This window comes from Oncorhynchus tshawytscha, linkage group LG13, assembly GCF_018296145.1.
Source record: "Oncorhynchus tshawytscha isolate Ot180627B linkage group LG13, Otsh_v2.0, whole genome shotgun sequence".
Taxonomy (NCBI): Eukaryota; Metazoa; Chordata; class Actinopteri; order Salmoniformes; family Salmonidae; genus Oncorhynchus; species Oncorhynchus tshawytscha.
The window spans coordinates 71,706,489-71,721,912 of NC_056441.1; the positions used below are offsets into that span (position 1 = coordinate 71,706,489).

The following is a 15,424-nucleotide window of genomic DNA, read 5'->3' on the forward strand; positions in this document are numbered from 1 at the left end:
TTCACACAGTGGTCTCAAAAGTGGTCCATGCAGTGTGGACAGTAGGCCTACCTCAGGCTTCTTCACGGTTGGCTGTCTGGGGGGCAGGATGAACTCTGGTGGTGGAGAGAGGGTACTCGCCTTGGGAGTGATGACCGCAGGAGGAGGGGAGAGAGCCGAGGACTTGGGAGGGTTAGGGTAGAGAAGCGAGGCCTTGGGGTCTGGGACGAACCCTGCAGCGGAAGTACTGGAGGAGGACTTGGAGGTGGGAACGGATGCTGAAGGGGGAGTGACAGGGGAGGATTTATAAGAGGGGACAAAACCAGCAGATGGGGAAAGGGGTATATATTTTGGGACTGGTATGAACCCGGCAGGTGAGGACATATGGGTCGATTTTAGTGGTGGGACGAAGCATGGCGGGTGAATGGCTGGAGAGGATTTGGGAGCTACAGTGATAGCTGAAGGAGTAACAGCAGTATATTTTGGGGCTGGTGCAAACCCTGCTGGAGGGGAAAGAGGGGTAGATTTTGGTGCTGGTACAAACCCATTTGGTGGGCAAAGGGGGGCTGATTTTGGTGCTGGTACAAACCCATCAGGTGGGCTAAGGGAGGCTGATTTTGGTGGTAGAATGAAACCTGCGGGAGGGGAGAGCGAGGAAGGCTTTGAGGCAGGGATGAAGCCTGCGGGTGCAGACTTGGAGGGAACCAAGGTCAAAGTAGAAGCAGTAGGAGGAACTTTGGCAGGTGCCGCCAACACGGGAGTCTTATCTTCCGGTTTTGAAACTGGGACGACTTTAGGGCTAGATTTAATATCAACCAACTTTGGACTTTCTTTTTCCTCTCTTTCCCCCGCTTCCACCTGTTTTTTTTCAGGTGGCCCATCTTTGCGTGTGCGAGGGCGGTCCCTGGTCCTCCCGCGGACCATGAGGCTGGCCAGCCCAGCTGATATATTGTCCTTCTCCTCTGTCTTGATGGTGTCGTGCTTGAAAGAGAACAGTGGAACCTTTGGGACCTTGGGCACAGATCTTAGCACTTGTGATAGCACCAATTTAGGAGGTTCAGGGGCAGGTTTGGTAGGCTCAGGAGCTGGAGCATACTCCTCTTCTGCAGGTAGTACCTTCCTCACCACTCGACGTACCACCTTCACTACCTTCTTGCGGGTAAGGCTCTGATCATCGTTGTCCAGGTCTGGCTGGTTGGCACTGCCGTTGGCAGAGCTTCCATTGACAGCACTTCCATTAACGGATCCGTTGGGCTTGCTGTTCCCGTTCAGCACAGGCTCAGGGCTAATCATGGAAGCTCTGAGTGGGTCAGGGCTCCTGAAGCGTTGTGCTGGCATCTGGATCGGAGGCACTGGACTTTTGAAGCGTTCAGGGACCTTTACATCCCTGCGTACCCTGGGTGGTGAGGGACTCCTGACTCTGACCCCGGGTGGTGTCTTGGCCGGCTCAGGGCTTTTACTGCAGAGTAGGCCCCTGCCAGGCTCCAGACTAGGCACGGACTGGGAGCGGATACTCATACTGCCACTGTCGCTGTCTGACTACTCACACAACAGGGAGGGAGAGAGCAGAGCAGCAAGACACATGAGGAGAAACCAGAACAGACTTAAAGTAAACTCACGCAGCTCAGCTTAAAGCCTATGCAAACTCCAATTTTGTTACTCAACCAAAAATCTTATCTGAGCAGCCCTGTGTTTGTCTGGATCGTCTGATAGTGTATGTATGGTTGACCAAAGAGATCACAGGTCCTAAGCATTAGCAGGATTGTGTCTACTGTGCTTGTTTGCTCTCCTGGACAGGCATGCTGTTATGCTCACCCAACTGCCACATGCCTGCCCAGGTCCTGAAATAGAACAGGATGGGTTGATATGAGAGGTGGTGCGTGGAGGTTTTAGACTGAGATAGCAGAGGTGTCTACGGGCGATGACGGCCCCCACACTAACTGAGCATCGTGCCAAACACACTGTCCTTCCTAACCTCACTCCCCACACTAACTGAGCATCGTGCCAAACACACTGTCCTTCCTAACCTCACTCCCCACACTAACTGAGCATTGTGCCAAACACACTGTCCTTCCTAACCTCACTCCCCACACTAACTGAGCATTGTGCCAAACACACTGTCCTTCCTAACCTCACTCCCCACACTAACTGAGCATCGTGCCAAACACACTGTCCTTCCTAACCTCACTCCCCACAGTAACTGAGCATCGTGCCAAACACACTGTCCTTCCTAACCTCATTCCCCACACTAACTGAGCATTGTACCAATGACACACATTCCTATCTCTCCCCTAGTATTTTACACTTGAATATCCCTGCCTTCCTACAGACCTTGTTATAACCCAACACATTACACTGCCCTCCACAGACAGAGCCTACCTCCACCTAAGAGGCTAACCAACACTTCTGAAGGAGAGTAACACTTGAATGCAATAATAACCTGCTTTAGTGTCTCATCTTCCCCTCTTCCTATGCTCCAGTCGCTACAGTACCTGACATGGCTCCATGGCTCCCAGGGGGGCTTAGCCGTGGATCCCTCCAGACAGGCGGCTGAGTGCTGGGGACGCAGCCTGTGGGATGCCGGCAGGCTGGGGATCAAGGCCTGGTTTCCTGCTGGTTCTCTACTGTTCTTCTGTCACTCTCCCTGTCTACACCGCTGCAGAGTAAGTGTTAAAGACACACCGCCCTCTTTCGCCCTGTGCTGAACACTGCCTGGCTCAGCACATCAGTCTCACTACAGTACCCGGCGAGGGAACATCGCCTGGCTCAGCACATCAGTCTCACTACAGTACCCGGCGAGGGAACATCGCCTGGCTCAGCACATCAGTCTCACTACAGTACCCGGCGAGGGAACATCGCCTGGCTCAGCACATCAGTCTCACTACAGTACCCGGCGAGGGAACATCGCCTGGATCAGCACATCAGTCTCACTACAGTACCCGGCGAGGGAACATCGCCTGGCTCAGCACATCAGTCTCACTACAGTACCCGGCGAGGGAACATCGCCTGGCTCAGCACATCAGTCTCACTACAGTACCCGGCGAGGGAACATCGCCTGGATCAGCACATCAGTCTCACTACAGTACCCGGCGAGGGAACATCGCCTGGCTCAGCACATCAGTCTCACTACAGTACCCGGCGAGGGAACATCGCCTGGCTCAGCACATCAGTCTCACTACAGTACCCGGCGAGGGAACATCGCCTGGCTCAGCACATCAGTCTCCCTACAGCACCCGGCGAGGGAACACTGCCCGGCTCAGCCCATCAGTCTCCCTACAGCACCCGGCGAGGCAATACTGCCTGGCTCAGCCCATCAGTCTCCCTACCGCACCCGGCGAGGGAACACCGCCTGGCTCAGCACATCAGTCTCCCTATAGTACCTGGCGAGGGAATACTGCCTGGCTCTGAACATCAGTCTCCCTACAGTACCTGGCAAAGGAACACTGCCTGGCTCAGCACATCAGTCTCCCTACAGTACCTGGCGAGGGAACACTGCCTGGCTCTGAACATCAGTCTCCCTACAGTACCTGGCGAGGGAACACTGCCTGGCTCAGCACATCAGTCTCCCTACAGTACCGAGGGCACAGTGTGTGAGCTCTCTGACTGGGAGAGGGAAAAGGTCAACTGTGGTTCGCTTTGCAACCAAACTGCATTAATAGAGAAAACTGGATATTTGGAAGATATTCAGAAACTCTTGAAGGGCAATATAAGTTGACAAGAAACACACTTGTTTATTATCAAAACCAATAGCCTTCATCAGGGAGTCAGACTGACTTGCCTAGTTAAATAGAGGTTAAAAAAATACATAAATAAATAAACACGTTGGTTTTAATAATAAAGTATCGTCCCCCAAGAGTTGCTGAATATCTTTTATATTTGTGCGGATGTTGCATATTATAAACTGCCTGTTTGTTAGTCCTTAGGCTATGTTGGGATATGGCTACAATTCCCACAGCGAGGCAAGAAACTGCCATTTGAAAATAAAGGAATCATACTATTTACAAAGCAATTATAGAAGCCAAACACAACGTGGAACACCAGGCGTTTGTTGTGCAATTAAAAAGTGCAACCGTCTGTGACATTACATCCAGAACAGAAAAATAACAACGCTCTTCCACGTTGTGCCTGTTTTCACATCGGCTTGTTAATGAGTAACTGTCTTCTATTGTGGTGAGAAAGACACTTGTCTGGTGTCAGGAGGTACCAGGGTGTGTGTGGTTCCAATGGCTCAGTTGGTTGAAGCACAGTACTGCTGGCAAACCTCCAAGTAAGAGACCAGTGACATGACAGGTACATCTCAATAGTCTGAAGCTTCCTCTCCTCCTCTGTGAGGTTACCATAATGGACTCCAATCCCCAGAAACCTGTGATTCCTTTAGTCACACACTCAAGATTCCTGCTTAAAGGGATATTTCGGGATTTTAACATTGTCTACTTCCCCAAAGTCAGATGAACTTGTGGGTACCATTTTTATGTCTCTAAGTCCAGTATGAAGGATGTCAGAGGTAGTTTTCCAGTCATTGCACTAACGCTAGATAGCAACTTCCTTCACACTGCCAAAATCCCGAAGTATCCTTTTAAGCCTACAGCAGGGCTATTCAATTCCAGTCCCGTAGGGCCGAAACACTTCTGCTTTTTGTTTCTACCTGGTAGTTAAATGCACTAAATCAGTACCTGATTAGAAAAAGAGGATGCAAACCAGAAGTGTTTTGGCCCTCCAGGACTGGAATTGAATAGCCCTGCTCTAAAGCTTCACAACATGAGAACGATACCAGTCAACTTACACCCTGGTTTGAAGTCTTGGAGCCTGGTGGTCTGACCTCTTCTTTGACCTAAAGAGTTCCGTAAGACAAGGGACTGAGGTCAAAACCTAGGACACTTAGAAGTGGTCACTCGCCAGGGGTACTTGCAGGAAACACTCCCTCACTGCACAACATGCAAAACATACACCATGCTGCAAACCAAATCAAATCAAATCAAATTTTATTTGTCACATACACATGGTTAGCAGATGTTAATGCGAGTGTAGCGAAATGCTTGTAACCTGGATGTATACTATGTGGAAGCGCTATCACTTACCATACCACACACCATACAGTGTCTATTTGAACGTTAAGGCTAATATTATTCACAGACACAGCAGAGGCATGGCTGTCAGACCACAAGAGTTCAACGACATGACACTCTCAAGCCACAAAATGGACTCTTAGTGGAGGTGTGATACATGCAGGGCACACATTTCTACAGACACCAACGTAACCCACCCCATGTCCCCACACCAACGTAACCCACCCCATGTCCCCACACCAACGTAACCCACCCCATGTCCCCACACCAACGTAACCCACCCCAACGTGCGGTGAGGAAAACTGAACAGGACTTCCCTTTTGCTCCCAGAAGGAAAAGCGTGATGAGAATGCCATGTTGGCTGCACTGATGTCATGAGCTGTGCAGGATGAGGGGGGAAGAGGGGGAGGTCAGGAATGGAGAGAAGTGCTGGACAGATGGATGGATCTTCACAATTGAGGCCAAAATCACAGTTTTTTCATTCTAGGGGCCGTAACCAGTGGGATAGTGAAAGACCACGTGTCGCAGGAAGTGAACTGATCAAGTCTAGGGTACAAAGAAAAGCAAGAGACACAACAGAGGGATAAGGCCTCTCCTAAATATACATAAACATACATAGCTACATACATGAACATATGATTTGTGTGATTAGTGGCACACAAAAAGTATCTAGGAAATGTTGATGTCATCACAGTAAAAAACAAACAGAACACCAATACATAGACATGACCTCAGGGATATTTCTATAAAGAAAACATTCAATGCCAAATACCAGACTGTTGAGAAGCTGCAGTGAGGCGGGTTACAGCACCTCCCTGTCCCTGCTGAGAGTATTGAATCTGTGGGTTAAGTGGGGGCCTTTACTCAAAATCACAACTGGCTGTTGCTCAAACATGGTGCCAACCAAGACAGGCCCTGTTCCCCCGGACCCCCTTCCCCATGCCCAGGCCTCCTGTCCCAAGGCCTCCTTCCCCGTGCCCTGTTCCCCTGCCCAGCCCCATGCCCAGGCCCCATTCCCAGGCCCCATGCTCTACTGTATGTCTGTGTATGAGGAGCAGCCCTGGTCCTAATCCTCCCCCCAGAACAGAGAGCTTTAGTGTGGGTCAGTCAGTCTGTAGCCCTGGCTCCGGCTCTCCCACAACAAGCTCTAATGTGTCTATAATAGGGGGGGTTGCTGAGGTCTGCTGTGGACACTGGGCAGGCTCGGCAAGGCAGGGGCCAGGGGCCAGGGAGACAGGACAGGGCTTTTTTTAGGAGGAGCCACGTGGGCATAACGCCTCAGAAGCCAACTTCAGGTTGTACAGCCAGGTTGACTCTCTAGTTCCCTCTCAACACACACACACACACACAACTGTACACACATACATAAACACTGTTTACACAGAGACACACATAAACATGTACAAAAACACCATCACAAACATGCACAGTGAGCCATCTACCCTGGATATAGCATGGTAACTGACACTCTCAGGCAAATGTGACTCAGCCACTGTTTTGGGAGAACACCCGTGGACTTAGCTAACAATAACAGAACAAAGCCGTATTGACAATACTGAATCAGTGCAGTAAAGAGATAGGGCTATGCCCAGAGATAATGAACATAAAAGCTGAGGAACAGACTTTAACGTCTATTAGTCACTGTGAAACATGACAACTGCCTTTGACTGACTCTGACAATAAAAGCAGAAATGTACATAGCCTGATAACAAAGCTTATTGGAAACGTGGTTTGATTTCATATGACAAGGAAGAGGGGCAGTCATCTCAGGCATCTACAACTCAACCAACAGTGACAAAACAACACTGAACTTGAGCAATCACTGGTCCACTGAGAGAGAGTTAGAGTTAGGGCAGCCAGTTGGTGTTGACAGAGGAAACAGCACACACTCTTTCTGCATCTCAGATCCACTTTGTACTGTAGACTAGGGTCAGGCTGGTCCCCCAACAACAGAAAAGGGAAGTCAACCCACAGATGGCACCATACACAGGAAATCGCAGGACAGACCCATTTTCCACAGATGCAAACTTGGCAAACGTTGTTCTTCAATAGGTTCTCTCTCAACAGTTGGTCAGAACAGTAGAATTTCCACTAAATATAATGGGTCAGCATTGCTAATAGCATAGCTTACTATACCAAGTACCAACACACACTGAACAGTTAACGTGACTTTTCCAACAGGGGCAAGACTCAAAAGACACAAAGGCTCCATTCAACTTCTGCCCAATCTGCCTATGAAAGCCAGTTCCAAACAGCTACCATCACAGCCTTCCTGGCAATCACACTCCTTTCACTTCTACAATTACAGAATTCTACTGGCACGCATGCTAAAGCACACAGATCAAACCAAATGAACCAAGTTACATTGGCTAGCACTACACCAAGGCTCAGGCAACAGGATGTTAGAATAGCTAGCTAGCATCTCCAGAGCCAAAATGGCTCCCCTTAGCTGAGCTCAGTTGCAGAGAGCGATGGCTAGCCCCTAACACTTTCAGCCCTAAAAATAGTGTTACCCATGGTAGAGACGGCACACTCAGCCCACAGATTCCTCCACAGAAGGCCTATTGCTTTCCCCCAACAATCCTGGAACCACGGCTCCTCCTTTACCTGCTGTCTTCTGTGTAGGTGAATAGTATAGAGTTAGGTTTGGTAGATCCAACATTGCCCGGTAACGGGGGTTCAACACAGAGTTAGTTGAGAGTGTGTGAAAGAGCTGAGATAGCCGGCAGACTCACGTCACGTCACACAGGGCACAGGCTGGGGAGAGGAGCCCCCTGATAGGCTGACTATTCTCAGAGAGACAAGGCAGGGACAGCTGTCACGATACTAGGGTCCAGGCGGTTAAAAATAGCTCCCCAGAACCAACACCGCTGCCACCAATACCTCCCCTGGTTCCCTGGCTAGCCCCCCACACAACCCTCAAGAATTCAGGCCAACTAGCAGCCCTCTCTCTCACGACAATTGCCGTCTCCTCAATTGCTCCGTGAGGACCCCAGTGAAGTCAGTCAGTATGTGTGTGTGTGTGTGTCTGTGTGTGTGTGTCAAACCTCTGTTGTGACTTATTTGAGGAGTGATGGATCTCTGGTAAATGTACTGTAATAAAGTGTTTTTTTGTTAAACAATAACAAAGACAGTCTACTCTGAGTGTGTGTCCTACATACCTGAAGGTGCATGTGTGTTTTGATTATGAGGGAAGCGTAGTCTTTTCTCCTGTGGTCTGCAGGTCTGTCTGAGGCTGGGAGTTGCAGAATGAAATGCGGAAGAGGGGAAACGGAGGAGAAAACCAGAAGCGCTATGACACGGGGGACACAGGAAATGATACGGGGCTTGGTGCCTCCCTCACTCTCACACCAGGGAAGAAGCATGCTGTAGAACACACTGGGTACAACCTCACACATTCTCTCCCTTTCGATGAGGGGAACTGTATTAAACAGTCAACAAGTAAACAAATAGTGGTGCAGTGTCACTAAGGGAAGAGGCACAGAATACCATATTGATACAATCCAAAGGAACATAAATCAATGCTATTATCTACTCACACCCTCTTAACAAAACAAGCCCTCGGGCCACTTAATATAATATCCAAATTATAGTACTATTCTCAATGTCATATCCCTAAACACCACTAGAGGGCAACACTTCCTATTCAAGGAAGGCCTCGTAAATGTATTCAATGCCCTCACATAGCCACTTGGGGGAGTAAGAACACTAAATATAAACCAGCCTGTATGTTGTGTGACTGCAGCAGCAGCACAAAGACAAAGAGCTGATTCTTCACCAATCATAACAAACTGCCGTCACTCTCCAGAGGAAGAGAGGAAACTAATCCCAATCATGTGCGCCACAAAAGCTTAGTAATAGTATGACACAAGGCTAGGCGGTGTGGGGAGTGAGCTGAGGGGAATCTGGGCAGATCAGTGTTGTACTGTATACTGGACAGGCGTTGCCTGCAGTGCTGAGGGAGAGTGCTTCTAGAAGCTGTCCAGAGAGGTGTGGTTGGATGAAGGGTGGGAACTGCTGCTCAAGGCTGAATTTAGAACATGGAGAATAGAAATACAGTGATGTAACTGAGTTTGTGTGTGTGGTTGCATGCATGCTACGTAAAATCACAGGACATCTACAGTATTAGGAAAGACAACAGTCTCGTCTTGTGCACCAGTGACATGGAATAGTCTACAATCCATGCTTCATCTAGATATGTTAGTGCCACTGAATGAACTTCTCATTTTGATGTGTGTGTGTGTGTGTGTATTAATGCATAATAACCTTATAGATCACAGGTACAGTATAGTACAGATAGATCTATCTGATTTCATGACATGAGCATTGTAACAGTAAAGTTGTTTCAGGGAACACTGATGGTGAGTGAGAGAGGGGCCGGGAAGTGTGTCCACTGGATGATGTGTGTGACGGCGCTCCCATCCTGCTGTACGCATGGCAAACAGTAGGATCCAAGAGGAAATGAAGGTATGAGTTTGTCAGCTGGGAATAACATGCTGCCTATGACACGCACAGAGGTGGAATGTCCAACCCCTCGACACTCAACTGCATGGTATTCAACACAATATTTACTGTACCCACGGGGGGGGACAATGCCCTATATTTCACAACACACATTTTCATTTCAAAAACAAAATCTGGATTACATTTGATTAAAATTCCTATCAATTCAGAGAATGAATCCGTCGGTCCCCCTCCGGACGAATTCCAATTCAGTTGACAGGAATGTAAAATGAATTAACCCATGCTCTGGTAACACACACACACACACACACACACTATGATTTCCTCCCTAATCCCTAGTCTTCCAGGTTGATTGGTGTGTATGAACCAGGATGTGAAGAGAAGAGTGCTTCTGTAACACTGTGACCATCTGCCGCCCAGGCCTGTTGACAGGAGAGCCTATCCTATTGAGAAAGGGTATTAGGGGAATAACACAAGTCATCGAGGAATGAACCCTCTCAAATCAGTGCCAAGCACACTAGTTTTCCAGCGCTGTAGGTCAGTTGTGTAACATGGTCATAATAACACAGTCCTCTAGGATGTGTAAACGTCCCTGGCTCCTAACAATGACTGACGTCCCCTGAGGGAGACACCCAGGGACTAACCTAGTTGTCTGTCATCAGACATGTCCTGGCCAGCCTCGACATGTCTCCCATCATACACAGACGAGTACAACTGAGGGCTGTGCCAAAATATAATATCCCAACAATTTTCTTGCTTTTTACGGTATGGCGGTGTTTTTGGTTGGTTTTAAGGTTCTTAATGTTTTATGAGTAGGGCATGACCCTAGGATGACAACTAATGATTTCTACATGGTTTTAATGGGCTTTCTCCATTCTAATTGTATACTCAACCAAACTAGATGAAAACTGAAAGTGAAGTAGTCCAAATTGTAGAACTTGTTGTTTTAGACGGTATTGTAAAAATACATACCGTTATATGGATCCATATCAGTATACCATTACACATCACCTCTAATCCAAGTCCTCTACCATCACACTTTACTCATCTTTCACATTACTACAGAAAGAGACACACACACACAAAGTCTACATAAGCCCACAAACACACGCTGTTGTTTGTTTAAGGTTTTGTCTTTAAAAACTCCCAAAACACTGGCTCAAACAAAGACTAGCCACAGCCAATACAGTAGTTAACTAAGGCACAATGATACCCTTTATGGTAATCAGAGGAAAAACATTAGGTCCACACACACACACACACACACACACACACACACACACACACACACACACACACACACACACACACACACACACACACACACACACACACACACACACACACACACACACACACACACACACACACACACACACACACACACAGTACCTTGGCAGGCTCCAGTCTATGCTGAGTGTTCTCCTGGCCCATAAGGCAGGTGTTATGAAAGCTATAATATGAAACCAAATCGGTCTTCAGCAGTCCTTATGGAGACCATGATGTTATGTTCAGAATAGAGCTCACTGTCTGTCAGCTAGTCAGTCCTTATGGAGACCATGATGTTATGTTCAGAATAGAGCTCACTATCTGTCAGCTAGTCAGTCCTTATGGAGACCATGATGTTATGTTCAGAATAGAGCTCACTATCTGTCAGCTAGTCGGTCCTTATGGAGACCATGATGTTATGTTCAGAATAGAGCTCACTATCTGCCAGCTAGTCAGCCAAGACAATAGAGTATCCTCCCTTGTTCAACCCCTCCCTGTAAGGCACCTAGGTTGTAATGATGCCAGCCTGGAGTAGAGGGTAACTTCTGGCTCTTGAAGGCCACTCTGGCCAGGGCTGCTTGTTTAGATAATGTATACAAACAGCCCTCCCGTCCCATCCCTGTTTCTCCATCTCATAGTCATATTAAGAGAAGCCTCCTCCTGTGTACACAGACACACAGACACACACAGGACCCTCTGGGTCCTCTCCTCTCTAGGTTCTTGGCCTCAGAGGAGAATCTATTATTAGCAGCACTGCAGTGTACAGTACACATCCCTGGCATGGCTAACACAGACTGATAGCATCTCTTGAACTGGGAGGAGACACAGTCACTGACTGTCTGGGTTTCATGGATTTAACTTGTGACTACAAAGCTCAGAATGACATCAGAGATAATGAAGAATGGGGGTAGAGAGGGATTTAGAGTGTGTGTGTGTGTGTGTGTGTGTGTGTGTGTGTGTGTGTGTGTGTGTGTGTGTGTGTGTGTGTGTGTGTGTGTGTTGTGTGTGTGTGTGTCACAGAACTTGAGACAGAATGTGTGATGCGTACCTGGCATCCATTGCTCATCCCCACACAGCGCCTATGCAGCTGGACCGCCACAAGTCTGACCTTGTTTTGACCTACTGTAATGAACACAAGTGGCTATGGAGAAACAGATCAAGTGCCCACATTTTCCATCCCTTATAAGACAAGTGCTGAAGCGAACAAAAAAACCTAACGGCAACAATAGCATCATATTTTCTACATTCCAATGTATTGAGCAGTCTGTGCCCTCACTATCATAAACACAGTTGATGCCTTTGTACACTTCCCTGCTAATGTTAACCAATGTGCCTCAAATCCACATGACAGCAAGTCCATTAGGAACCATATACAGTACATCAGCACCACTAATCCATAGGAGTACACTGCATTAGAGCTGAGCCCAAATACTTCCACACAGGGCTGTATGTATGTACAGTATGTATGGGTAAGTAGTAGACAGGCAGACAGACAGCCAGACAGTAGCAGACAGACAGGCAGACAGACAGGCAGACAGTAGCAGACAGACAGGCAGACAGTGGCAAACAGGGAGGCAGACAGTGGCAGACAGGCAGGCAGGCAGACAGTGGCAGACAGGCAGTGGCAGACAGGCAGACAGAGAGAGACAGAGAGACAGAGGCTGACATCTGGTGAGACTTTGTGGCAGAGTGCTGCATAGAGAGAGACCACGCCTGACTGGGCTCAAGTCGCCATATCTCCACTGTGATCCAGGGTGGAAGATCTAGGTCACTGTCGCACACACACAACACACACTAAAGACACAGTTATTCACTCACATACTAAAGACACAGTTATTCACTCACATACTAAAGAGGCACACACACACAAACCAGTCCTAACACCCTCCTCACATAAGGAAGCCAGGCGAGCACACAACAAGGCTCGTAGCCCGCCAGTGTGAACACACCAAGCCTGATCAGAGCAGGAAGGGTCAGAGAGGGCAAAGGCAAGCAAGCCTGTCAAAACACACATCAATCATGCCATTACACAACCTTGGCACTTAACCCTATATGTACAGAGGTTAAATATATTCATGACTTCATTTGTTTGATATGCAACCAGAGAAGCCATGGGCTATACTCTTTTAAAACTGGTAATTGCCATCTGAGATACCCAGTCAAGTCAAAGAATATATTGTTCAGTAAGTAAAGTAGCCTATAGTATTATACTGCCCTCTAGTCTAGGAGAATAGTACAGAACAGGTGTCTAGAACACACAAAGTCAATGAGAACTCTCTCCAGACTAGTGCTCCTCAGTTGGAGATAAATCTCACTTCACATGGCTTGGTCAGCCGGGTGATCGACTGGTCGATCTCCAAGGCATTCCTAGTCAATCACCAAACATTTCAGTAAAGGAAAAAATATAAATGTATCGTTTCGCCCTGTTGGCGATAGGTGCACTTGATTCACAGCCCTAGCGCCGGGAAGGCAAACTGTTCCCATTTTGAACCATTTCATGTGTCTGAAGGTAGAACTCCGCCTACCTGGCAGGCCCGCTGGCCAATCAGATAGCGCAGATCACAGCGTCTGCACTGTTTCCTCGAGCCATAGACTGTAAAAATAAGCCCCTAATACAGCAAAGTTGATACTGTGAGATTTCAAAACATTTAAAACTGGACTAGAAAGAGACTCAACGGATACAGCAAACAGCTGCTGTTTTTATCAGTAAGTTCATGTTTAAGTTGTTGTTCAGCACTGTCAAAACTTTGTTCAACAGTTTTATAAGTCATAAAACGTACGTTCTATCCACATCCACTCACACTACAACCAGTACTGCAGCTGTAATGAATGACTACAGCCAAGTGTTCCCATAAGCTTGTGTTGTTATTATCGGCTTGTGTCTTTTTTAATATCGTGGAAAATGTCACTTTCTCTGGTCATAGGAGTAACAACGTGAATTGGTGCATGAAGCAGAAATAATGCAGTGCGACTTGAGTTTCGCCATCAGCTGGAAGACTGTCCCTTTTTCTCAGCGGATGGAGGTGCGAGCGAAGGGACTATGAGTCGGGTGAGAGGCAGTTTCACTGCTACTCCCTCCCCTCAGACTGACCATCAGATGCTGGCCATCAGTCCACTAAATAAATTATACACAACAAAAATATAAACAAAACATGTAAAGTGTTGGACCCATGTTTCATGAGCTGGAATAAAATATCCTAGAAATGTTCCATATGCACAAAAAAAGTATTTCTCTCAAACTTTGTGCACAAATTTGTTTACATCCCTGTTAGTGAACATTTCTAATTTTCCAACATAATCCATGCACCTAACAGGTGTGGCATAGCAAGAAGCTGAAAAAACAGCATGATCATTACACAGTTGCACCTTGTGCCCTCCCAGGCCCAATCATGGCTGCGCCCTTGCCCAACCATGTGAAATCCGTAAATTAGGGCCTAATGAACTTATTTCAAGTGACTGATTTCCTTATCAAATCAAATCAAATCAATTTATATAGCCCTTCGTACATCAACTGATATCTCAAAGTGCTGTACAGAAACCCAGCCTAAAACCCCAAACAGCAAGCAATGCAGGTGTAGAAGCACGGTGGCTAGGAAAAACTCCCTAGAAAGGCCAAAACCTAGGAAGAAACCTAGAGAGGAACCAGGCTATGTGGGGTGGCCAGTCCTCTTCTGGCTGTGCCGGGTGGAGACTATAACAGAACATGGCCAAGATGTTCAAATGTTCATAAATGACCAGCATGCTCCAATAATAAAAAGGCAGAACAGTTGAAACTGGAGCAGCAGCACGGCCAGGTGGACTGGGGACAGCAAAGAGTCATCATGTCAGGTAGTCCTGAGGCATGGTCCATGGTTATATGATCTGTAACTCAATAAAATCATTGAATTTATTGCATTTATATTTTTGTTCAGTATATTTATATGTATTTATTATGCTCACTCAGCTGTGCCTCACAAGTAATACAACACATTATAAGTCTGATCTTATGTGTGATCATACCTACATGTTATTAAAATATAATTTCAAAATGGTCTGAGAAGAACACCATTGTCAGGACAATTCAAGCATAGCCAATATGCAGTGATAATGTATTGGGCCTATAGCCTACTGCACAAACCTCAGTGCTACAGAACTATTTTTAATTAATGTTGCATAGGCTTATGTTTTTTAAGAATGTTTAAAAACAATCTGAGCGGTAAATCTCTAACCAATGAGATTGGCCAGGTCAGTTACAGCTAGGCTATAGGCCAGGTCAGTTACAGCTAGACTATAGGCCAGGTCAGTTACAGCTAGGCTATAGGCCAGGTCAGTTACAGCTAGGCTATGGGGGCCAGGTCAGTTACAGCTAGGCTATAGGCCAGGTCAGTCACAGCTAGGACTCACAAGGTCAGGTCACAGCTAGGCTATAAGCCAGGCCCGGTAGGCCAGGTCACAGCTAGGCTATAGTCCAGGTCAGTCACAGCTAGACTATAGGTCAGTCACAGCCAGACTATAGGCCAGGTCAGTCACAGCTAGACTAAAGGTCAGCTCTATAGGCCCGGTCAGTCACAGCAGCTATAGGCCAGGTCAGTCCAGGCCAGGTCAGTTACAGTCACAGGTCAGGTCAGTCACAGGCTCATAGGCCAGGTCAGTCACAGCTAGGCTAT

At 47.4% G+C, this 15,424-nt stretch overlaps 1 protein-coding gene across 13 annotated transcripts in view; it reads right to left on the reverse strand.

Moving 5' to 3' along the window:
- Positions 1 to 15,424, reverse strand: part of LOC112265640 (unconventional myosin-XVIIIa) — a 143,675-nt gene that overhangs the window by 82,622 nt on the left and 45,629 nt on the right. For 6 of the 13 annotated variants that reach the window (XM_042296295.1, XM_042296299.1, XM_042296298.1 and 3 more), the window contains exons 1-4: positions 7,653 to 7,783; positions 5,363 to 5,591; positions 4,763 to 4,810; positions 52 to 1,518 (exon numbers count right to left, since the gene is read on the reverse strand). The exons of 3 other annotated variants lie outside the window; for them this stretch is intronic. In XM_042296295.1, coding sequence (XP_042152229.1) covers positions 52 to 1,518; positions 4,763 to 4,810; positions 5,363 to 5,401 — 1,554 coding nt within the window. In that variant the 5' untranslated portion in view covers positions 5,402 to 5,591; positions 7,653 to 7,783. Of the gene's footprint in view, positions 1 to 51; positions 1,519 to 4,762; positions 4,811 to 5,362; positions 5,592 to 7,652; positions 7,784 to 8,206; positions 8,307 to 15,424 lie in introns of those variants that run through there. 4 more of the 13 variants (XM_042296304.1, XM_042296303.1, XM_042296306.1 and 1 more) reach the window with 3 other exon arrangements.